The sequence below is a fragment of the Furipterus horrens genome, unplaced genomic scaffold (assembly GCF_987537825.1).
Source record: "Furipterus horrens unplaced genomic scaffold, mFurHor1.1.pri manual_scaffold_12, whole genome shotgun sequence".
In the NCBI taxonomy this organism is placed as follows: domain Eukaryota; kingdom Metazoa; phylum Chordata; class Mammalia; order Chiroptera; family Furipteridae; genus Furipterus; species Furipterus horrens.
In genome coordinates, this window is record NW_028327182.1 from 55,397,089 (window position 1) to 55,422,803 (window position 25,715).

Genomic DNA, 25,715 nt, shown 5'->3' on the forward strand with positions numbered 1-25,715 from the left:
GAACAGGAACAGAATCATAGGTATGGAGATCATTTGGGGGGTTATCAGCTGGGAGGGGGTAGGGGGAGAAATGGGGAAATGGTGCAGGGATTAAGAAGCATAATTGGTAGGAACATAATAGACAGGGGGATGTTAAGAATAATATAGGCAATGGAGAAGCCGAAGAACTTACATGTACAACCCATGGACATGGACTAAGGGGAGAAATTGCTGGAGAGAAAGGAGGTACCAGGTGGGGGGTAGGATGGGGGTGGTGGCGGGGGGAATTGGGACAACTGTAACAGCATAATCAATAAAATATACTTAAAAAAAGAATTACAAACATTTGTCAAACTTGTTTCACCTACCCACCCTCTTTTTTTCTCAAGTATTTTAAAGCAGATTTCATGTTTTTCTCACTCCTGTCCTCAGAACAATTAAACAATAAATGCCAAATAACCCAGAAAACCAGAATGTTTTTAATACAGATGTAGTACAGAATGTTTAATTACAGCAGGGCAGAAATTCTAGTTAAATAAAATTAAAAACCTTTATTTTCCCCAATATAAAATTACTAAATTAATGTCTCCAAAGAAAATATAACATGGTGAAAACTTTAAATCACACCATCATTCACCACAGGACTTATGTTTTACCAATTACATACTCCACCACTTTGGCAAAAGGATGAACTTCTTAAAACAGTTTATAAACACAACATAGCAAAGACTGTGTACATCTCCATATTGTACTTCCTATGTACAAGAATAAAATAGTAAAGTCAAGTGTCTCGCATATGCTACGAACAGCACAAATTTGTCACAATTAAACTTAATGCATAAGCTGATGTGAGTAGTATTAAAAATGTAGAAATGTAACGTATGTATATACAGAATGCCAAGACTGTATTAACAAACTTTATATACACAACAATATCTGTATTACTTTAAACTTTTTAACATAGTTGTGTTTATTAACATAGGCCTTTGGTTCTAAACTGCCTAACTAGTTTTAAGCTCACATAGTTTCTTAAGTGTTCCTGTTTTTTAGATGCAAGTAAATATGTATAAAAGCACTAAACCTCCTTAATCACTGGTACAAAAATTATAATGGTTAGTTCCTTTAGATCATCAAAAACTAGTCACAAAAATAGTTCTTGTATTCAACCTGAATGTGCCACAGGAAAAAAAATATTTTCAAGATTTTCCAACTTAGCCTAGAGGCAAAGGGTTACCCCAGCTCCAGTTTCAGTGCTATTGTCCCTGCTATATTTATTCCAGAACACTTGTTTTCTCTAGGCCATTTATTTTAACCCTATTCTGTAAGGAAGAATAAAATCTAACTTCAGTTTATGAGTGTCCACCACACACCTCTGTTAAGATATAATGAAAACTTTAAATATTAACAGTGAGATTTAAAAAAATATGTGCCCTCTTATGACTCCTCTAGAAAATCTGCTATGAAATAACACAGTTCTTTATTTCCTTTTTCTCCCACTGCCCTGATTTCTCCTTGTGATCGGTCTCCCTGTGTCTTGCACAAGCCCACTGATTAGCTCTGAAAAATCATCCTGAGTTTGCAAATGACAAAGCAAGTCTCCACACATGGTCCATGAGACGAATCACAGAACTGAGGATGAGCTTGTCATTCCATGAACCATTGTGCTTGTTGGAGTCCCACTGATGGCATTGAAGATGTGAAGGGAATTCGGTAAAACGCTTGTCTTCTCCTCCAGGGGGCAAATCTCGAGGCACAGAAATACAACATTACTCAAGTGCAATGCCCTGAATAACGTATCTCAGAGTGGTGTTTTTCATTAAACACATACAATTTATCATCCAATGGTAACTGTTATTGGGAATAATGGTCTGCTCAGAGAGATAGTTTGGCTTTGGTGGTTTGCTGAAGGATTGTGTCGGCTTATCTAGTGACATTTTTCAGATCAGGATTATAAGAAGGAAGTCCAGAACAATGATGTTTTGTTTCCCTTACAAATCAGTGAATGACAGCCTTCTAGAATCACCTGATTACAGGGTGGCTTGAAGTCTATCTTACACATACTTGATGGGAATATAAGTCTTGTTCCTTGGAAAAGTTTTTTAAAATGAATCTGGAGCATCGATGTTTCTCTAACTGGCTCTCAGTGTTTTACAGATTTCCATCCTGGGACAGAGATGGTGGTTGCCCCTTTGGCCCTGAACAAGTCTCTTTTTGCATTCAGTAATGCAGGGAAGGATTCTAAGGGCAAGATGTGACCTATTGCTAGGTAGAAAATGAGAATATACACACTCAGAGGTTCCCCTGTAAAATCCAAAAGCAAGTCTACACTGGGTTAGGACCCTTTTTCCCTAAGAGTTCAAAGGAGTTTAACTTTCATGGTTTTTGAGATAATGGAAAGTTCAAGTTTAGAGCATAGCACTGCATCAAATATCTATAGAATCTGGGAGTTTATTTTAATATTTTCAGCCTACAATTTTTTTCTACTTTCATCTTTTCTAGTGCCAAATGCTGGCACCCACTGCTCTGGCTCTCCATTCCACAGGAATCTGGAGGCCCTACGGAAAAGACCTTCAGTCTTCTCCAAACACTTGCTCTCATGAGGTTAAGTATTCACACGTTAATTTCTTTAATCAATTCATTTTTTCCTACTTTTCTAAGTGCCCAGAAGAGGGATGCCTTCTTTTTGCACATGCCAATTTGTCATTATGCCAATGTCTTCAATTGCCCAAACTCAGGAATAACTTCATGAGTCAGTTTATCAAGTTTCAAAATAATAAAATTAAAAAGTGACATTACCATTCCATCTGAATGCATTAGCAAGAAGGAGAAAAAAAAAAGTATGCAAATTAAAGCTTAGACATTTAGTTTCATACAACACATGATATATTAACTGACACAAATGGTCCTGGCTTCCATTTTGCAAGACTGAAAGGCAATACTGTAGGGAAGAGACAAACTAATTCTGTTGTTCCAAGGAGCTAACACCAATCAGTAAAACTGGCACTCTGACTCGGGAGGAGTGACTATGGTTGATGGAGAATAGCCCTCTCTGAAATTATGTGGTAGCTGCTCTGTGATATTTATTTGGTGCCCTGGGCAGCTGTCCCCTCTGATGACTACTGAAAAGAATTCATACAGGAAGGTGATAGTATCAGAAAACATCCCATAATGACAAGGAATATAGTAGTAGCCAAGAAGAATCTACTGGGCACCCAGGTGAGCTGTAAATAATCAAAAATTGAACAGCCTTATTTTTGTAAATGGCAAAAGACATTGAATACAACAGATAATTCCTTAAACAGGCTGATAAACCCAGTTCTTTCAAAGGATTGAGTGAATAAAAAAAATTTTAGGAACAGTATAGATATTTCTTTTTTTAATGTGAATTTTTCTTTTTTAAGCTAGATTGGGGTGGGAAGGGGCCACCTCTTAGAGTGTTGAAGAGGAGGTGGAAGCTGCTCTCTTCTGGTCACATTAGATAACAGGTGGGCAATTTGTTAGTTGTTTCCCAAATAACCTGTGGTTAGATGCTAGCTGCAGTGTAGTGTGCTACATACACTATTTTCAAAATGCTGGAAGGATGTCAGAAGGTATAGGCCATTATTGGGTGTACCTAAGAACTCAACTAACATGTGCTCCCTAAAAATGAGTAGAACTCCAGTGTGGCACTTACCTGCTCATGCATGATTTCAGAAAGCTCTTTTGCCATTTCCCTGTAGTTAGCCTTCATTTCTTCTTGATACTCTAACTGGTCTTCTTTAATGAGACGTTCATTTACCACTAAGGCTTGACCACAAGCTTCCACAAATTGCCTGAAATGTATGAGGGAGGGAAATAAGGGCATCTTGAGAACAAAGAATGAGTCCAAGTGTCTCTTTTTTGATTGAGCACAGAAATTGTTAATACTTGAAGAGAAAAAGACATTTGCTGTATGCTTTACCTGAAAACTTCTTTAAGCAACTTCACTTTATTGTCTGGATATCTTTTTGTGTTTGTGTCATCTAAGAAAGCTCGGGCATATGCTAGTGGACCAGCATTGACCTAAAGAACAAAGATTTAATATTATGTTATAAAGAAAAGAACCTTATCAGTGATTTAATTTCAGTTGGTATATGCTAAAAATGATGCTTGAGTTAGTCATGACCCCTGCCCTCTAGGAACTTACAACCCTAAAGAGAAAACCACGATGAAAGCTTTTACTGTTACATGTCATTTAATTTTACCATTTCAGCCATCCTCAGGGCACCTGTGATGATGGTTTGTTTTATGTAGGAAGAACCAAAGCTTGGAAAATGTAAGGACCCATTCAAAGTCAAACATCCAATAAGCAAAACACCTGAGATCAGAGCCCAAGTCTTCCAATTGATATTTGTGCCACACTACACTCAACCTGGTGAGTTCAGTGGAAAATTGGAAAAAAAAAAAGTATATACGTAAATTAAAAAAAAACAACAACTGTTCACCTGATTGAATTTGGACAGCCATGAGAAAACTGATTTGTTATCCTTGAATGAAGTAACCATCTGAGGTCTGCTGGAAGGCCAAAGACTAGGGACATTTAGCAACAGGTTGCGAACCAGAACATTGCATGTCCCCATTAGCCAAGAAGAGTTCTCTGAAGTTGGGTAAGTCAGGCAATATGGGTACGTATAGCAATAAAAAGAAAGTTAGACGTGCTGGATGGGAAGGAGAAAGTTCCAGACATCTAAGACAGCTTAGAAAAGGACTTTACCATGTGATTACTGCATAATTTTTCCTGGAAAGTCTGATGGGCTGGAAGGTAAGTAAGTAGGAAGCACCATCTGTCTTTTCTCTTGCTGTTTGTTGCTGTGAGCTGTTGTTCTGATCCATGGTGTGCAGGAGTTATACAGCAATGCAGGAACTTTGAGGTGTGGGAATTCATACCAGAGGTGGGCAGACAGAGAGCCATCTCTACCAGGTGGGCCCTCTGAGACAGGAACAATTAGCTGACCTGTGATGACTGAATGTGTCATCACTGGATACGTGTATGTGAAACTATGTTAATAACTTGAAGATGACCCAAATGATCAATTATACATATGCAGTTGGCTCTCTATCCAAAAGTTCTGCATCTGCATATTCAACTAACCATGGGTCAAAATATTTTTTAAAAGTTACATTGTTGCTGACATGTACTATGTAGTTAGGCCTAGGATGGTTGTTTCTGTTCTGAACATGTACAGACTTCTTTCTTGCCATTATATCCTAAATACATATAGCAACTATTTACATAGTATTAGCCATTGTAAATAATCTAGAAATTATTTAAAGTATATGGGAGGATGTGCATAGGCTATATGCAAATACTGCACCATTTTATGTAAAGGAATTGAGCATCCATGGATTTTGGTATCCCCAGGGGTTCCTGGAACCAATCTGCTGCAGATACTAAGGGATGACTGTATTCAATTTTTAAAAAATGCAAAGGGGAAAGTTGATGAAAATTTATAAGTTCTAATATAACAAGATCTTGGAGTAGAGCACCATGAAGCCACCCGAGTGGTTCTGCCCTGTACAACAGCAACCTCAGTGAGACTCTTGTTAAAGGAATGACAGAAATACACAAATAAATTGATAAAGCTAATTTCCTCTGGCTCTTAACTTTGTGTTAACCTTGGTGGGTACACACACATATAAACTTAATTTTATTTCATCATACAATTCTTTTTAAGATATTGCACATTTGTAAAAGTCTAAGGTCACAGTCCAATAGCAGGGCACGTTCTGCCCTTTAGAAAGCTCAACCTGTCCAGCCCCACCTTTTACTGGCATCCACACCCTTCTGCTGGCCTTCTGATAGAGACTGGATATTCCCAGGTCACATTACTGAGTGGTTTTGTTTCAGCTGAAGAAAATTGTGGCCTCTGGCCCCATATACAAGCACTCACATTGCTGGAATAATTATCATATTCACTTGATAACTCATTTTGGCACCTAAGTCTTTCGGGTCATAAAAAAAGAGGCTGAAAACATCTATAAATAATTCTGTGGTGAGTAACGTTTAGAAAAATGTTAGGCAGCAACTCAACATGAATCTGATAAAAAGCTGACAAAATACGATTTCAGAAAATGAACCAAGGAAACCCCCAAATCTATGTATTACAATCTACATGTAACTTTCATAAACACCCTTCTTGAAAGAGAAAAGAATTGGAGATACATATAAACCACACACATATACATATATAAAACATGTACTAGAATTACTTACATACATTTAAAAAATATCAATAAAGTAAGAGGCATATAGGTCACTGGAAGGAGGTGATCTAACATTTACCAATTTCCTAGGAAACCACACAAGAAACCTTTTAAGGCTATCTGCTCCTCCTGGTACAGATAGCTGCATCTTCCTGTGCAGTGCCAGCCTCAACCCTGAGACACGATGGTGAAGGTCGGAATAACGGATTTGGCCATATTGGGTGCCTGGTCACTAGGGCTGCTTTTTACTCTGGCAAAGTAAACATTTTCTCCATCAATGATCCCTTCATTGACCTCAACTACATGGTCTGCATGTTCCAATATGATTCTACTCATGAAAGTTTAAAGGCACAGTTAAAGCTGAGAATGGGAAGCTTGTTATCAATGGAAAGTCCATCACTATCTTCTAGGAGCGAGATTTCCCAATATCAAATAGGGTGATGATGGTCCTAAATATGTTGTGGAGTCCACTGGTGTCTTCACTACCATGGAGAAGGCTGGTGCTCACTTGAAGAGTGGAGCCAAAAGGGTCATCATCTCTGCCCCTTCCGCTGATGCCCCCATGTTTGTGATGGGTGTGAAGCATGACAAGTATGACAACTCCATGAAGACTGTCAGCAAGGCCTCCTGCACCACCAACTGCTTGGCCCCCCTAGCCAAGGTCATCCATGACAACTTTGGCATCGTGGAGGGACTCATAACCACAGTCCATGCCATCGTCTCCACCCAGAACATCATCCCTGCTTCTACAGGCTCTGCCATGGCTGTGGGCAAGATCATCCCTGAGCTGAATGGGAAGCTCACTGGCATGGCCTTCTGTGTCCCCACACCCAATATGTCGGTTGTGGATTTGACCTGTTGCCTGGAGAAAGTTTCCAAATACAATGGCATCAAGAAGGTAGTGAACACGCTGCATCTCTCTCCACAACTAAGAAGGAATACAACTACCTCAAAACTAGAAACAACCAGAAATTCCAGAAAATCAAACTTCATGGAAGTCCAGCAAACAAAGATATAAAGAAGAAATACTCATCCAGACAGGTAGGAGCCAGGGAGGAGAGTATGCAGTGTGGTGGCAGCAGTAGCTGTGGCAGTGGCAGGCTGGTGGAAAGTGCAGTCACATGTTTCAGAAATAGGGAGGAACACCTGAGGAGCACTCCCAGCACCAGACCAGACCGCACAGCTCACAGTCCCACCACTGGGGAAAATAAAGCCTCATTGCCTCTGACTGTGCAAACCAGTGGGGTTGGGGTGGAGGAAGAAACTCCTGGTTTCTCAGTAGAGTCTGCTTGTTTTAAGGGCCCCCACATTCCTAGAATGTCCGCAGACCCACTCATTCTGGGAACGATGGCCAGGGCAACAGCTAAAGAGGCACCAGTTCCATACAGAAGTGGAAGAAGTGCCTGGAAAAGGGGCGAGTGTTGAGAAAGTGGCATTGTTCCTTCTCAGACCCCTCCCCCACACACAGCTCCACAATGTGGTAAAATGGGTCACCCTGTACTGATGAATACCTAAGGCTCCACCCCTTACAACGCAACAGATGCAACAGTTTCTACCTAAGACACAGAGGCAAACAAACACAGAAGCCTGTCAAGATGAGGAGACAGAGAAGTACAGGCCAAAAGAAGGAATGGATCAAGGTTCCATTGTGAGAACTAAGCGACAAGGAGATAGCCAACCTAGCAGATATGGAGTTCAAAACACTGGTGATAAAGATGCTCACAGGCTTGACAGATATGCTTGAGTATGGCAAACACATAAGGAAAGAAGTGAAAGTTATGCTAAATGAAACGAAGAAAAATCCCCACAAAACCGATGGTGAAGGGAGGGAAACTGGGGTTCACATGAATGGTTTGGAACATAAGAAAGAAAAAAATGATCAACCAGTACAGAATGAGGAAATAAGAATTGAAAAAAATGAGGAGATGCTTAGGAACCTCTGGGAAACTTTAAACGTGCCAATATCTGAATCATAAGGGTCCCAGAAGAAGAGGAAGAGCAAGAAATTGAAAGCTTATGTGAAAAAATAATGAAGGAAAACTTCCCAAATTTGGTGAAGGAAATAGAATACAAGTGCAGGAAGCACAGAGGGTCTCAAATAAGCTGGATCCAAAGAGAACCACACCAAGACACATCATAGTTAAAATGCCAAATGTTCAAGATAAAGAGAGAATCTTAAAAGCAGCAATAGAAAAGCCTATAAGACTATAGCTGATTTCTCAAAAGAAACTTTGCAGGCAAGAAGGGACTGGCAAGAAGTATTCAATGTGATGTAAAGCAATGACCTACAACCAAGAGTACTCTTATCCAGCAAAGTTATCGTTTAGAATGGAAGGGCAGATAAAGTGCTTCCCAGACAAGGTAAAGCTAAATGAGTTCACCATCATCAAGCCATTATTATATGAAATGTTAAAGGGATTTATTTAAGAAAAGAAGATCAAAACTATGAACAAACTCACAACCAGCAATAACTGAATCTAAAAAATAAAAACAAAAACAAACTAAGCAAACAACCAGAACAGGAACAGAATCATAGGTATGGGGATCATTTGGAGGATTATCAGCTGGGAGGGGGAAGGGGGAGAAATGGGGAAATGGTGCAGGGACTAAGATGCATAATTGGTTGTTACAAAATAGACAGGGGAAAGTTAAAAATAATTTAGGAAAGGGTGAAGCTAAAGAACTATATGCATGACCCTTGGACATAAACTAAGGGAGGTGGGATTTCTGGAGGAAAGCATGGTACTGGGAAGAGGGGAGCAAAGGAAAAAGAAACTGGGACAACTGTAACAACATAATCGATAAAATATATTAAAAAAGAAAAAAAGGTAGTGAGGCAGGCATCAGAGGGCCCCCTCAAGGTATCCTGGGCTGCACTGATAACCAGGTTGTCTCCTGCAACTTTAACAGTGATTCCCAGTCCTTCACCTTCAGTGCTGGGGCTCGCATTACTCTTAATGACTACTTTGTCAGGCTCACTTCCTGGTATGACAGTGAATTTGGCTACAGCAACAAGGTGGAGAACCTTATGGTCCACATGGCCTCAGAGGAGTAACAGGCTCCTGGACCACCAGCCCCAGTGACAAGAAGAGAGGCCCTCAGATGCTGCGGAGTCCTTGCCTCAAGTTAATCCCCCAACACACTGAGAATCTCCTGGCCTCTAGTTTCTATCCTACACCCCCTAAAAAGGAGAGGGGCTTAGGGAGCCCTACCATGTCATGTATCATCAATAAAGTTCACTGCATCCAGCCAAACAAACAAAAAACCTTTTAAAAATATTTTTTGAAGTGTAATATACAAATAGAGAAGTGCACATAACATATGTGTATAGCTTGTATAGCTTGATAAATTTTAACAAACAGAACATATTTGTATAATCATTACCTAGGTCAAGGGTGACCTTTTCCATAAATGGTACATATCACTTGGATGGCTATATGAAAAAAATAATGTGTCTTGACCCCTATCTGCTACCACATGCAAAAATAAATTCTAGATGGACTGAAATCTTCATAGGAATGTTACATAAAGAAGGAAAACATATATATATTTCAAAGATATTCTCTTAAGAATAGATTTCTTAAAGTGGACATAGAAAAATGTTACCAGTAAAGAAAAAAATTGATCTCTTGGGCTATATTAAAAATAAAGAATTTATGTTAATCAAATTATACCATTAAGAGAGTAAACTTAAGGTACTTTTTCAGATAACAATTTTTATAGGAACCAGAAAACAATAAAACAATAGTTTTATAAGAAAACCTGCAGTTACTCACACTTCTTTATATTTAGAAGGGTCATAATGTACCCAGAATTCCTCAAATTACCAAAAAAAAAAAGGTTAGTATGAACAGCTGCCTCCTGCCTCCTGTAGACAGTTTAGTGAGAATGACACAGCTGGTGGGGAGAGGAGGCCCTAAGGCTACTGCCCCTTCTGTTATCAGGAGAAACTGCACAGACACTGGGGGTAGGTAATGGAGATCACTGGTAGGTAAAGTCAGAGATTTACACTAGACCTTGCTGGTGTGAATGACCTCGAATTTTCCAAGGTCTTAAATAAGGAGCCTTTCCCTTGGTTGCTCTGTGGTTTGCTTGGTCCAGTGCCTGGCTCACCTGAACGCTCACGCTGCCCTGGAGTTTCAGCTGTAATTTGATCATATCTACTTCAGCTGAGGAGCACAGCTGCCGAAGCTCAGCCACCTTCTTACTCATCTCATCAATGGCCACTTCAATGGGGTTCAGGTCAGTGTGGTGCTGATACATGACAGGGATCCGCTTCTTCACGTAAGGGAAGCAGTGTATTGCTGTGGAGGAATAGGTCTCAGAATTATTCCAGTTTGCATGATCTTTACTATTATTGAGGTAGAAGTAATTATTATTACCATTTTACAGATAAGGAACCAAAGTCATAGGCCAGCATTTCATGGAACCAGAAAGCTGTCTTTTTAAATCATTGTGTATGTTTAATGACAGGTTCCTTTTTAACGCTTAATGTGAGAACTATATCTTTGAAGACATAGCTTTAGTGTTCCCTCCTAAATTTTCTCATCCATGACTGCCTTGCCTTCCTTGGAAGTTGTGAAATTTGAGTGATATAAGAATGGCTTTGAAAAACGTAAAAAAGTCTTAATAGTTTTAATATATCACATACATATTAAGCCCAGAAAAAATATAAAAAATTCATTTTTATCCACAGAACTTAGAAAAACATCCTTAAGTCTGTACATCAGAGAATTTAATGAAAAATAAGAAGTGAGAATATAATTACAAGCAAAGTATTCTATGAACCAAAAATGTACAACTGTTGAAGTCACAATAAAGATATTTTAAAATAAATAATAATGTAAGCAAAAATATTTGCTTATATATTTCTTATGTGTGTGTATATATATATATATATATATACTTCTTAATTATATTTTATTGATTATTCTATTACAGTTGTCCCAATTTTCCCTCTTTGCCTCCCTCCATGCAGCTCTCCCCACTCCCTCAGGCAATTCTTACACCATTGTTCATGTCATGCGTATAAGTTCAGTGGCTACTCCATTTCCTATATTGTACATCCCCATGGCTATTCTGTAGCTACTTATTTGTACTTCTTAATCCCCTCACCTCTTCATCCATTCCCCCGTATTCCCTCCCCTCTGGCAACCATCAAAACGCTCTTCAAATCCATGATTCTGTCTGTTCTTTTTGTTTGCTTAGTTTGTTTTTTAGATTCAATTGTTGATAGATATGTGTTTTTGCCATTTCATGATTCATAATTCTGGGAAGCTCTTTATCTGCCCTTCCATTCTAAATGATAGCTTTGCTGGGTAAAGCAATCTTGGCTGTAGGTCCCTGATTTTCATGACGTTGACTATTTCTTGCCTGCAAAGCTTCTTTTGAGAACATGCTGATAGTCTTATGGGAATTCCCCATGTATGTAACTAATTGTCTTCTTGCTACTTTTAAAATTCTTTTATCTTTAACCTTTGGCATTTTAATTACAATATGTCTTGTTTGGGACTCTCTGCGCTTCCTGGACTTGCACATCTATTTCTTTCACCAAAGTAGGGAATTTTTCTTTCACTGTTTTTTCAAATAAATTTCCAATTTCTTATTCTTTCTCTTCTTCTGGCACTCCTATGATGCAAATGTTGGAACACTTGAAGTTGTCCTAGAGGTTGCTTGAACTATCCTTTTTTTTTTTGGATTCTTTTTTCTTCTTGTTGTTCTGATTGGTTGTTTTTTGCTTCCTTATGTTCCAAACAATTGATTTCATTATCAGCTCCATCCACTCTACTGCTGTTTGCCTATAAATTGTTCTTCATTGCAATTAGTGTATCCTTTGTTTCTGACTGGATCTTTTTTATGCTGTTGAGGTCCTCATTAAGTTTCTTGAGCATCCTTATAACCAGTGTTTTGAACTCTGCATCTGATAGATTGCTTACTTCCACTTTGCTTACTTATGTTTCTGGAGTTCTGATCTTTCATTTGGGCCATGTTTCTTTGTCTCTTCATTTTGGCAGCCTCCCCATGTTTGTTTCTATGTATTAGGTAGAGCTGCTATGACCCTCTGTCTCGGTAGCACATCCTAATGTAGCAGGTGTCCTGTAAAATTCCAGTAACACAGCCACTCCTATCACCCAAGCTGTGTATTCTATGTGTACCCTTCATGTGGGCTGAGTATGCCCTTCTTTGTAGTTGAACCTTGGTTGCTGTTGGCAGGTCAATGGGAGTGATTTTCCCATGCCAGTCAGCTGCAAAGATTGGCTGTGACCACTGACCACCAACCTCCACCCTCCGTGGAGGATCAGCTATGTAAGGGCACAGTGGTGGTGCTCTGACATGGTCTGTAATTGTCCACTGGGTACACAGGTTTTGGGGTTTCCTGGGTGGTGCAGGACAAGATCAGCCCCCACATATGTACTGCCTGAGCTATAAAGCAATCTAAGATGGCTGCTACTTGTGCTGGGTTTGGAGATTCCCAGGTGAAGCTAAGCTATGAATCTAGGCTGGCTGCTGCTAATGCTGTGCCTGTGGCTAGTTAGCAAGAGGTACAGGGGTTGGGAGGTAACTAAGGCCAGCTGTTGCTTGTTTGAAAGGATTTAGGAAGTTTCGAAGCATGAGCCATGACCACTCACTCATATGGAAAAGCCACTGTTAACAGCTGTAAGTTGGGTGGAACAGAGCCTCAAGGAACCGGCACAGCAGAGCAAACAGTGTTAGCCAGATGATGGAGTCTCAGACATAGCACCTGCCTGCTGGCTCTGTTGGGGGAGGTTTCTGAAAAGGGACAATGGCCTCTGCCCACCTTTCTATATGGGAGAAAGCTGTCTTCCAGCTCCCATCTTGATGCCAGACACTTCAGTTTCTTCCTCTATGCCACTGGAGCCTTTAAAGCTGCTATCCTGTTGCTGGGGCTCATAGGGAGTGAGTCTGAGTAAGTTAATTTGTGGGTTCTTTAAGGGGAACCTTCAAATATATGCTTAAAAGCTTATTTTTTAACAAGCAAAAATAAGATAATAGTGTGAGTTTGGATATGTTACTATTTAGTAAGTGGCTGGTGTAGAGTGTTACTCATAAAGGACTTACCACAAGATGAAAAAACGGGCCAGCCCCATAGAACACAGAATTTCAATGGGCCACTCAAAGTATGGACAGAAGACTCTTCCACTGACTCAGGGATTGAATCCAGCCAGAAGTTGTGGGAACTTATCTTCCTGGCACTGGAACCTTGGGTTGAGGTGCCTGGTGCGGGGCTGGGACTCTCTCCTGAGATATCCCTCCCAAATTTTTATCCACCACACGTGGATATGGGACCAACCTATTCCATGTCTGCACCCCTCCTACCAGCCTGGATGGATGTACTTTCTTTAATTCCATAGTTGTCAGACTTCTATTCAACTCAGTTTCTGACAGTTCTGAGTGATGACTGTTCTATAACTTACTTATAATTTTAGTGTGATTGTGTGAGTAGGCAAACTGTGTTTACCTATGCCACCATCTTGACCAGAAGTCTATGATATATTTTTTACCAAAAAAAAATCAGTATTATTTTATCATAATAAGATACCTGAACATATCAACACCAAAGTGTTAAGTTAAAGATGAACAGAGAAACAGCTGGTTTGAATTTGGGTCTGTTTCACATTTCTACTTTGTTTCTTTATAAGGTATATCAATATCTGTAATATTCTCACTTAACATCTATATACTAATAGACCTTCAAATATATGCTTAAAAGCTTATTTTTTAACAAGCAAAAATAAGATAATAGTGTGAGTTTGGATATGTTACTATTTAGTAAGTGGCTGGTGTAGGGTGTTACTCATAAAGGACTTACCACAAGATGAAAAAACAGGCCAGCCCCATAGAACACAGAATTTCAATGGGCCACTCAAAGTATGGACAGAAGACTCTTCCACTGACTCAGGGATTGAATCCAGCCAGAAGTTGTGGGAACTTATCTTCCTGGCACTGGAACCTTGGGTTGAGGTGCCTGGTGCGGGGCTGGGACTCTCTCCTGAGATATCCCTCCCAAATTTTTATCCACCACACGTGGATATGGGACCAACCTATTCCATGTCTGCACCCCTCCTACCAGCCTGGATGGATGTACTTTCTTTAATTCCATAGTTGTCAGACTTCTATTCAACTCAGTTTCTGACAGTTCTGAGTGATGACTGTTCTATAACTTACTTATAATTTTAGTGTGATTGTGTGAGTAGGCAAACTGTGTTTACCTATGCCACCATCTTGACCAGAAGTCTATGATATATTTTTTACCAAAAAAAAATCAGTATTATTTTATCATAATAAGATACCTGAACATATCAACACCAAAGTGTTAAGTTAAAGATGAACAGAGAAACAGCTGGTTTGAATTTGGGTCTGTTTCACATTTCTACTTTGTTTCTTTATAAGGTATATCAATATCTGTAATATTCTCACTTAACATCTATATACTAATAGACCTTCAAATATATGCTTAAAAGCTTATTTTTTAACAAGCAAAAATAAGATAATAGTGTGAGTTTGGATATGTTACTATTTAGTAAGTGGCTGGTGTAGGGTGTTACTCATAAAGGACTTACCACAAGATGAAAAAACAGGCCAGCCCCATAGAACACAGAATTTCAATGGGCCACTCAAAGTATGGACAGGGCTGGAGAAGATGCTCAGCCTGGTGCAATCTCATTTGACACACACACAAGCCTGTCTTAGTTCTAAAAAACTTATCAATGTAAAGTCAAGGGTCCATGTGTCCTACTTCTTTTGTGTTCTCTGCAGATAGTTTTTAAGTGGCAGCACTGGGATCCACACATCATATTTGAACCAGAGGCTCCCTTGAAAATGTGACAAGGCCTGAGCACTGCTGCTTACCATCCAGGGAAATGGGTAAACGACTCTCAGACCAGAGGTGTACCTGGATGGGACAGACTGATGCGCTTTATGGAGGAGCACTACTGCTTTCCCATTTGTAAGGAAGCAGCATCTGTGGAAATGTCTCATGAGGCTAACAGCCAAGTTAAAACACACACGATTAGTTTTATCACAGTGTTGAGAACTATGGTGCAATAGCACCTCTATTTTGGAGACAAAAACCAACTCCAAGGATGTTTATGAGATGTGCATGGATTATACTAATTTTACTGGTGTAACAGTCCTGAGTGTCTGCTTCATGTGATGATAACTGGTGATTTAAAGAGGCAGGGTGGGGAAAATGTAGATTTACAGTTGTATGTGAAACACAGAGTTTATTCTTGTATTATTAATTATTGTACTAGTTTCCATAGAAACAACTGTAAACCTCCTTTTGCCCCACCCTATATAATGGTACAGAAAACTCAGAGTCTGTGCAGGATCCTACCAGGTCCATGTGATCTCCATGTGATCTGGGACTCCCTCACCCTGCATCCTTCCTTACTTGCTGGCCACTCTTCTCTCCTCTCCCTCAGGCTCACTCAGCTACAGCCACACCAGACTGCTGGTCATCCCCTGAATGTGCAGAGCATGAAGAACCCTGCTGTTGGCCTTTGCCCAGACAGCTCCTTCTCCCTCTACATGTTTGCGTGGCCCACTTCCTCCCCTCCTTCAAGTCTGGACTAAAATGTCATTTCCTCAGTGAGGTCTACCCCAGTCATCCTATTTAAGGTGCAACCCTCACACAAAACCCCATATTTCCAATCTCTTCTTGCTTTTGTTTAGAACACATATTACCTTTCAACATAGGTACATTTATGAATTATGTACTGTTTAACATTGATCTCTTCCTGCTAGTATCTAAGGTGCACAAGCCAGAGAGTTTTGCTTTGTTAGTATGCTAAGTTGGAACACTGCCTGTGCTCAATAAATTTTGCTGAATTAATGAATATAATCTTGTATAAATGGCTAAGTGAAGGAGCAAAGTGGCGTGGAAGGTGGAAAATTGAGTGATGGACTCAGTGAGCTATCACCTTATTCATAAATGGCCTGTACTAGTTATCTGTAGCTCTTTAATAAGGAGGGTGAGGAGAAGACAGCTGAGGAGTGATTCATGGTCTGATTATTACTGAATACAAGGTGAAGGGAGGAGAATATTTCCAAACTGGGTGGGACTTTGGGCATGATTTGGAAGACTCTGGAAGAGTGACTAGGAAGAAACTCCAGGCCAGAGGAAAGAAGAAACAGAGGGGATCATGTTGGGAGGTAGGCTCAGAAATGTCTTGTATACCAAGGGGGCCAGGAGAGTGATCGTTAAGTTTTTAAATGATTACATATTGAAGCTGACTGAACTACCCAGTGAGTATTGACTGGATTCACAGGCCTGGGGCACCCCCACACCTTGGATGGCCAAGGGTCAGGTTTGAAGCAATTCAATGAAAGAAGAATCTAAGGCATTAATAACATGAGGGAAAACTCTCAAGTTCAAAGTTCTCAGGATATCCTGGTCTGTGTATCTTTAACTAAAGGTTGATACAGTTTTTAGTAGCATTTTTATAACCTTTTCTTTAAATCTTTATACTGCCCAGTAACTTAGCCTTTCGATATACACCCTTGTTTTTGTGTTGCACTATAATCCCCTTTTGGTTATCATGAACCTCAGAGGCAAGGTGCTCAATGGTAGGTGATATTTAGCAAAATGAAGTACATTCTTTCCCCTCCTGGATATGCTTTACAACATTCTTTAATATGAGATGGAAAAGTATAACTCTCCTTTCACATATAAGGAAACCAAGGCACAGAGAGCTCAAGTGACCTGCCCAAGGTCACAAAGTGAGGATGTGTCCTGGGTCTGCAGGGCCCAGGACCAGGTTTTGCACTGCCTACATTTCCTCAGCCTTCTAGCTGTGTAAGGCTGTTATTTCCCAAGCCAAAAACACGTGTCTACTTTGCCTCTCCTGGAGTGGAGTTACTCTTGGTCCCCTATGTTCTTGCAAGGATAGAGCTTTGCTCATGTTTATCTAATCTAAAATATTTCTGTGACAAAATGGTAAACTGAATCCCTGAAAGAAACTTTCTAGGGAAAATACTCTATGGTAATACAGCAGTCCCTCTCTATATCGTGGTTCACTTATTATGGCCTCACTGTATCGCGGGTTTTAAAAAAATATTATTTTTAATTATTTATCCTGGATTTTTCGCTATATTGTGGGATTTTGTGGTACTGTATACATACATATGTTGTTAAAGTTACGTAGGTTTAAGAGTGTAGAATATGTTTAAGAACATAAGTAGTGTTTATAACAGTGTGGATAAGATTAATAAGGGAGTGGGAAAGGTTAAGGGACTAGGAACAGTTTATAACTGTGTGGGAAGTGTTTATAAAGCCTTAAAATATATATAAATACTAAAATAAATGTAAGGTTCCTACTTCGCGGATTTTCACCTATTGCGGGGGGTCTAGAATGTAATACCTGTGATCAGTGAGAGAATACTGTAACTGTTTATGAATCAGTATGCCACCTGAGTGAAATAATCATAATAAAAAATCCTGGCCCTGACTCATCAGTGAACAAGGTTTATTTAAAGCAGCAGTTCTCTAACTTGAGTGGCATCAGAATCACCTGAAAGGCTTGTGAACTACAACTCATGCAGCCAACCCCTGTATGACTCATAGGTCTGGGATGGGCCAGAGAATATGCATTTCTAATAAGTTCCCAGGTGATGCTGATGCTGCAGATCCAGGAACAACTTTTGATTAGCATGATTTAAGGTCATCACAACTATAGCGATAAACAGTATAAGATGGTAATCCTCTAAAATGACCCCAGTTGGAAATGTAGTTATTTTGCTTAATTAAAGAAGAATGTGCTATTGTGTCCCTTAGAAAAACAGTTCATGACATATGGGGGAGAGACAATACTGCTTATGCTTTACATGTTATTTTATTATTTTAAGAGCAGGAGAAGGGATCATTTCTTTAAGAATTTAAGTTTTTGCCCTGGCCGGGTGGTTCAGTTGGTTGGAGCATTGTCCAGTATACCAAAAGGTTGCAGGTTTGATTCCTGGTCAGGGCATACACCTAGGTAGTGGATTCAATCCCTGGTTGGGGTGTGTATGGGAAGCAACTGATCGATGTTTCTCTCTCTCTCCCTCCCTCTCTAAAATCAATGAACATATCCTCAGGTGAGGATTAAAAAAAAAAGAATGTAAGTTTTTTCTAATATAATTTTTACCTTTTATCCCAACTCCCTCATAGAAAAGAGTGAAAATTCTCTGCAATATGCTGTTCTGAGCTATTTTATAATGAGCCATACTCTTTCTTTGTTAATAGCTTTATTGACATTTAAATCATATCCCAAAGATTTCACCTATTTAAAGTACACAATTGAGAGAGCAGAGCCTCACCTGAAATGCATCATCTTAGCAGTGCTCTTTCATCGATTATAATGTTCCATGTGATCGTCCAGATGGCACACTGAAAACACTGACTCCTAGGTAAGTACTGGCTGCCTCCTGCTTCAATTTAACTGTGGCTACTCTTTGAAAAATGTGGCTAGGTGGTGCATACAGACACACCTGGCCTTCTGAATAGGCCTCTCCACTGATTTTAAAAAATATTTAAATAATTTTTAGAGAGAGAGGAAGGAAGGGAGAGAGAGAGGGAGAGAAACATCAATTTGTGGTTGCCTCTGGTGCGCTTCCAACTAGGGACCTGGCCTGCAACCCAGGCATGTGCCCTAACTGGGAATCGAAGCAGCAACTCTCTGGTTCACAGGCCAGCACTCAATCTACTGAGCCTCACCAGCCAGGGATGATTTTTTAAATCAAAGTGTTTTATTTTAGGTTACCCCTGCCATGTTGCTGACCTTAACCTAAGAGTTAAGCTCTCCTGAAAAAGGTAAAAATCACCCCTGATACATTTGTCAGGAACTGGGAAATAGTGCAACACATATTTTTAAGAATGGGTTATCAATGGCTAAAGAATACCAAAAAATTAATTAAAACTCTGAAACAGCTGAATATGTGGCCTCTGAATGCACTGAGCTTCCTGATGCTAGAGGTATTCAAGCTGAGGTTGACCAACCACTCTCAAAGACCAGGTAGGAGGGATCCAGCCTCATGTTCCGTTTATTCACTCAGCTTAAAATCTCTGAGCATGTACATGCTGGGACCTGAGATCATACAGGGTCTCTTCCTATGAGAAAGAAACAGTGTGCAGGGGTTCTAAGAGGGGTCCATGTGGGTTTCAGAAGGAGTTTGTAAATCAACTGAAAGTGTGTGCAGAAGCATTCTGAGGAGATAGGTGCCTGCTGCTTGCATTGGATTCTAAGAAGAGTAAATGACCTGACATGGAATATGAACTTCTGGTCTGGTAGAAGAAAATGCAAACAGATAACTAGGAAAATGTCATGAGTATTCCAAAGCAAGTATTTGATAAATATTAAACTGAAATGGATTTGTGGGGAAAGTTAACTAAGCTTGAAAGAAACTTCCAATTCTAGAAGCTTCTGGATCCCTTCCAGAAAGCTCTATTTTTGGTGTCCAGGCTGCCATCTGGATGTGATTCTTAAAGGGAGGAGCCGGGGAAAACATACCTGTCAATATTGTGCGCCGTTTGCACTGCTCCTCGACCCCACCCTGCCTCTTCCCAGCCTGAGTGAAGGGCATCTCAAACATGAAGCGGCGAATGTTGTGAGATCTTTCAAACTCCGTTTTCCTTTCATGCAATTCTTTTTCATCAAAGAACGGGATGACATGAGTCACCTGGATATATGCATACTTGGAATCCAGATCCTTAGGGTTGACCTTTAATAAATAAATAAAACAGAAGACTGGTGCTAGCTGAAGTACTCATTCAAAGCATACCTATGCTGCGTTTTCCACTTTTTATTAGTAAAAGTTTGGAAAAATTCCAAAAAGTTGAAAAAAAACGGTACCAAGAACACCTGCATATCCACCACTTAGAACTGCTAATATTTTGCTATAGTTGTTTCAAACACACACACACAAATTTTTTTTTTTAGCTGAACCATTTCAAAGTTATACTTGATACTTCAGCCAGCATCTCCTAAACACGAGGACATTCTCTTCCATAACCAAAATACATTATCATACATAACAAAGTTAACATTATTAATCTAATATTCTCCAATATCCAGTCTGTATTAAAATTTCTCAAATGTCCCCAGAATGTTATTTATAGTTATTTGTGTTTGAACCAGAAACTAATCAATGATTACATTTTATATTTAGCTGTGGTCTCCTTAGTCTTGTTTAGTCTAGAATTTTAATTCCCCACTATTTTTTCATAACATTGAAATGTTTATTTCAGTAAAAATGTTTAAAACTGAGGTCCCCAAATTATAATTAATCTGTAGGCAGATTAAATGTAAACAGATGCAGATGAATTAATTTAATAGAGGTACAGACTAATAATCTAAAACAACTCTAATCATAAGTTTAGTTCCTGATTAACTCAGTACATAATGCTTTTAAAACATTTCTGGAATTAGTGGTGCTCTAACTTCTGGGACATGCTAAAAAATTAAATATAGGCACTTTCCATACAAAACCGAGGTAATTTATTAGGGAGACAAATCAGTTTTGCAGATATGAAATTATATTCAAGCTTCTAGAACAATAAAAGGGGACATGAAAGAAATCCAGAGAGCTTGGAGACTAGATGGGCATCAGCACAGAAAAACAGACATGGCCAAGATAGTTTTACTGGTCTCAAATCATCATGCACCACTGTTCTCTTAGAGACACTTGTGAAGAAAAATGAAAACAGATGCGAAAGTGCCTTAGCCTTTGGAAGTTAAGAAAATACATAGTCGTGAGTTACATGTATTTTAGAAAAGGCCATCTGGCCAATCACTATACTTGTATTCAAACCTATTAAACTTAACTTTCTTTAGCAGAAACAGTTTAAAGCAGAGGAAATGAACATTCTTCCCTACTATTTTAGTTGTATTTCCCTAGTCTTAATTTTCAAAGTTGTATGTACATCTCAGCAGAAGGAAGGGAGGATTGGTATTTAGAGGAGGAGAAGATCTATGAAGTCTTTCAGCTGCTACATCAAGGACTACATATGAAGAGGGAAAGAAGATTACATGAGAGTCTTGAGAAAAGGCTCTAATTTTCAAGCTACAACTTGATCCAAAGATTTTGGTTTCAGAAAGAAAGGCAAGTTGGACCTGAGTAATTTGGTCTAGGAAGAAAGTAGGCCTTAATAAGATTGTACTGAGGTTCCTGGTTAAAAACAGACCAACAATGTGTGTTTATCCCTTTTCTTTTGTGTGAATATGTTAAAATGGCAATATAGAATTTACGTGCAAGGACCAAGAAAAGAGGACAGGAGACAGCAGTGGACGAGAGTTTAATGAATTCCTAGAAGGCAGGTGAATGGAGGTATGCTATTTGATTTGGCAGAGAGAAGAAGTTCTAATTCAAGTTCTGACAGAGAGGGGTAACAAGTGAGTCAGAGCACCCCTGAGAAGCCTGCTGCTATAGACTGAATGTCTATGTTCTCCCCAGATTCACTGGTTGATATTTTAAGCTCCAATGTGGTAGTATTAGAAGTTGGGAGGCGATTAGGTCATGAGGATAGAACCCTTAAGATGGGATTAGCACCCTTACCAAAGTGACCCCACAGAGTTCCCTCACCCCTTCCACCATGTGAGGACACAGAGAAGACAGCTGCCTATGCATCAGGAAGAAGAACCTCACCACATACTGAATATGCTGGCACCTTGATCTTGGACTTCCCATCCTCCAGAACTGTAAGAAATAAACCTCTGTTGTTTATAAACCAGCCAGTCTATGACGATCATTATAGCAGCCTGAATGGACGGACATCTGTAGAGCACCAGCATTAACTAGGACTAGGATAACGAGGAGAGATGTGGGGCAGAAACCAGGGCGAGTGGCCCAAAGTCTATCTGCAGTGGCAGAACCCCAGGTTCTGTTCCGTAGTCCTCGTCCCACAGAGAAGAGAATGTTCCTTGGAGAACTGGTCTGGAAAAAGTCAAGTGAGGTCACCAGTGTCAGCATAAAATTAGGAGTGAGATACAGAGTGAAACATAGGGCAAGTAGGTGAAAGGCTGCAGGCCAAACATGGGACCTTCAGCCTCTGCCTATCCCCTACATCCAGAATCCAGAATCACCACTTAGGCAGGAGACTGGCAGATTCTTCTCTAGAGAAAATGAAGGGCCCTAAGGAGACAGATTCCAGACACTGGGGACTCAAAAGCAGGGCTCAGGACAGGAAGTGAACTAAGGAGCCTCTTAAAAGGTGGACTTTGAAAGATGGAGAACTTATTGCTGGAAACTGAGCAGGGAAAGCATTTTAAATGCAAAGAACAAGAGCTCTAACTTGGCCTGAGCTTCAGGAAGTAAAGGGATACCCAACTTGCTGGAGATATCCCAAAGACAGTGGGACACACACATAAGTGTACAGGAAAAACAAAGCTGGTTTAGACAGGGTCTTCATGAGAGCAATACAGTCTCTCTATATGGAAGGTAGATCTCATTTCTATAAATGTGTTCTGGCTAGTTAGTTTATTTCTTGATGTGCTCATCTCCTGGTCCCTCAAAATGTCCATACACCCCACAATCAGTCAGTGTCAGGTAAATATGCCTGTGCTGAATGCACAGGAGAAGTGTTATGAGAAACAGCACCTCGGACACTCCTTTTACAGAGTTTCTAAATATCTGGATTAAAAAAGGTATATTCTTTCAGATGTTATTTTGTAAATAAATGTCTTTGTAACATTATGAACTAAAAATTTGCTTAATGAAGGACATCTGGAAAGCACAGAAAGGTAATAAGAGAAACATACACTTGCCACTCAATGCCAACCATTCTCAATTTTTTCTTGGGTCTTTGTTTTTTCCTATACACATTTATGAATATATATGGTCAATCAGGCATAACTGAAATAATATTATATTGCCATAATATGTTTCCAAACTAGTCATACCTTGCCAGAATCCTGTATCATTTTGACATTTTCAGACCCAAATTTATCTGAGTAAAGTTTAAGGAGTCTCTGTGAAATTTCTGATAGAGGTGTGAGTTTGGGTTCTTTGTAAATATACTCCTTTCCATCTTCATCTTCAAAGAATCCCTGTGTCATAGAGCACAATTAGAGAACCATCACCAAATACAAGCCCAAGGCTACCACCCAGGAAAGGTTATAAGGGTTAAAAAAAAAAAGAGCAATGACTTTAAAATAAAATTCTAATTAAACAGGCTTTTAAAATAGGAAGGAAAATGATATAATATGAAGTCTGGGTGCATATAAAGGAAAAACACAACTGCAAACCCATTCAAAAATGCTGTCATTAAGTGTTGAGTGAAATGAGAGACTGGAGATTTAAGACTGTTCTCTTGGTGAAGTCTGATGATGGGATTCAAGCCTGTTTCACATTCCCAAGAAAACAGAACTCAGCAGCCTGCTCGAGACAGGCCTCAGAAATGCACACACAACCCTTCTCCTGACTGTTCCCACGTATACAGATTTTATGGCATAAAGGGAAGCTTTCAGGTCTTGAGTAGGTTCAACAAAAGCTACGTAAAGTCTGTGTAAATTCTATTTTGCTATACTGATGAGAAAAATATTACAGGGGTATAGCATGATAGCAGAAAATACTGTCATTATTACCAGTCATATCTGGTGTCATATCACCAATATTTTCATGATCATAATGCTTTAGCACCAATCACGTCTTAATAAAACAAGGCTTAGAATTGCATGGGAAGTGAAAAAGGTTGAAATTGCAAGTCCAGATTGGGGTTAATATTTGAAATAAATTAAAACAAAACATTTCTCATCTAAAATGGAAGAGAAAACGTGGTGCCAAAACTATAGTATATATATTTTAAAAGCAGGCTAATATGAAACAAAAAACACCCACATCAAAATAGGAGTTTAGATGCAGTAATTTCACTACATTACTTGCTTATTAAGCATTTACTGTAATTACCTCCACGTCTGTTTCACTGTCTGTAAACTGGTATTGCTATAGAGTTTAAGAGACAATAACAGGATAAATGGAAGGTTATATAATGCTCATAGAAAACCACACATACTAAATAAATGGATTATAATTTATACCATTTAGTCACGTTAGAGACTTGGAGGTTAACTGTTCACTTAAATTTAAATTAACCCTTCCTATAGGATTTCTGAAATATTATAATGGTAAATATATTTGTGGAGATATTATAAGACATAGAGATGCACAGGGACAAAAAAACCAGACAGTCTTAATTTTGGTTTAAAACATGCAGTATAGATGTATGAGGAAATAGATGATTTATTTCTGTAAATGAAATAAAATGTTAATTATTTTGGAGTCTGTAATGACTGGACAGATATACATACAGACTTGCAAAGGAAGCTTGCAAACCACATGAAGTACCAAAGATGCCGCTAAGAAAGTCTTATGGAGGGAGAACTTACCGCTGCCTTAAGAAAATAAAAAAGAAAAGACAGGAAGAAAGAAAAAAAGAAGCAGAAAGTTTACTATTGAGAAAGATAAGAATCATACTAAATATGACAAATTCATCAATTTAGCAGAAAATTTACAAAATACAATTTTATGGAGTTTTTAAAAAAGGACTTGGAACAGCCTACAGAATGGAGAGGAGGCTCACCTGTCCGAAGAAGGCCACTCGGAAGTAGGTCCCCAGGAGCCTGCGGCCTGAGTGCATGACCTCAGTCACTTTGCTGTAGGCCTGGTGTAGAGTGTCATACAGATGGGCTAGCCTCTGGAAAGCAGAACAAAACCCATTTCTTCCTACTTGCAACTAGTAGAATCAATTTAAAAATAACAAATGAGATCATGTGGGTGAAAAATCCTTGGACTTGATATTTTAAAAAATCAAGAATATATTTTTGATTGCACAACTGGTAGTGATCATTTTTGGGTAATGTTTCATACCCAAAGGGCCAGCTTGCATATGAGGACCTGTCAAATTTCCACAATGTAGTAAGCGAATTCTGCTTTCAAGTTAACATGAAATGTCAGAGATGATAAAGTCTTACCATGATGTTTTTAGTCCTTGATTTTCCCACTCCATATATGATATGCTAAGAGAACCTGGACGACCTTACCAGCCCAGGAAGACTGGAAGGAACACCTTTTTCCCATGCAGGTAGAGCAACAAAGCATTATGAGAAAAAAGGCACCTGATGATTATAAAACTGTTCCACCTTTCAAAAAGTGGAGTGCCAAAACTACCAACCTTTTTTGTTCAAGATTTGGGGTCTGTATAGTGGTGGGGCCTGTGAATGTAATGCCTCATGGCTCTGAGGGTGGTGACTGCCAGTACCAAGTGGAGGGTCAGAGACTACTTGCTCATCTCTGATCCTGGCTTGCTTGCTCTCTTTGCATGTAAGTAAGTCTGGGGATATATGTCACTCTACTGTCCTCTAAACTGGAAAAAACAAACCATTCACATACCTCAAAGTCTCTCTGTTTCTCATAAATGGGGATGATCAGTTTGTAGATGTCAGCAATGAGCTCATAGCGTTCAGCCTTCCAGAGTCCATCTGCACACTGTTCTAGGAGCTCCATGAGCACATCCTGATCAA

The 25,715-nt window shown here is 39.4% G+C and overlaps 1 protein-coding gene across 17 annotated transcripts in view; it reads right to left on the bottom strand.

The window, feature by feature from the left end:
* Nucleotides 1-435: 435 nt before the first annotated feature.
* DOCK9 (dedicator of cytokinesis 9) overlaps nt 436-25,715 on the bottom strand; it is a 360,039-nt gene continuing 334,759 nt past the window's right edge. For 10 of the 17 annotated variants that reach the window (XM_090258022.1, XM_090258018.1, XM_090258021.1 and 7 more), the window contains 9 exons: nt 25,585-25,707; nt 24,776-24,889; nt 24,103-24,138; nt 23,097-23,243; nt 19,710-19,920; nt 10,315-10,505; nt 3,920-4,020; nt 3,653-3,791; nt 436-1,723 (listed from right to left, as the gene is read on the bottom strand). In XM_090258022.1, the coding sequence (XP_090114148.1) occupies nt 1,601-1,723; nt 3,653-3,791; nt 3,920-4,020; nt 10,315-10,505; nt 19,710-19,920; nt 23,097-23,243; nt 24,103-24,138; nt 24,776-24,889; nt 25,585-25,707 (1,185 nt within the window). In that variant the 3' untranslated portion in view covers nt 436-1,600. The remainder of the gene's footprint in view (nt 1,724-3,652; nt 3,792-3,919; nt 4,021-10,314; nt 10,506-19,709; nt 19,921-23,096; nt 23,244-24,102; nt 24,139-24,775; nt 24,890-25,584; nt 25,708-25,715) is intronic. The other 7 variants (XM_090258025.1, XM_090258019.1, XM_090258011.1 and 4 more) reach the window with 2 other exon arrangements.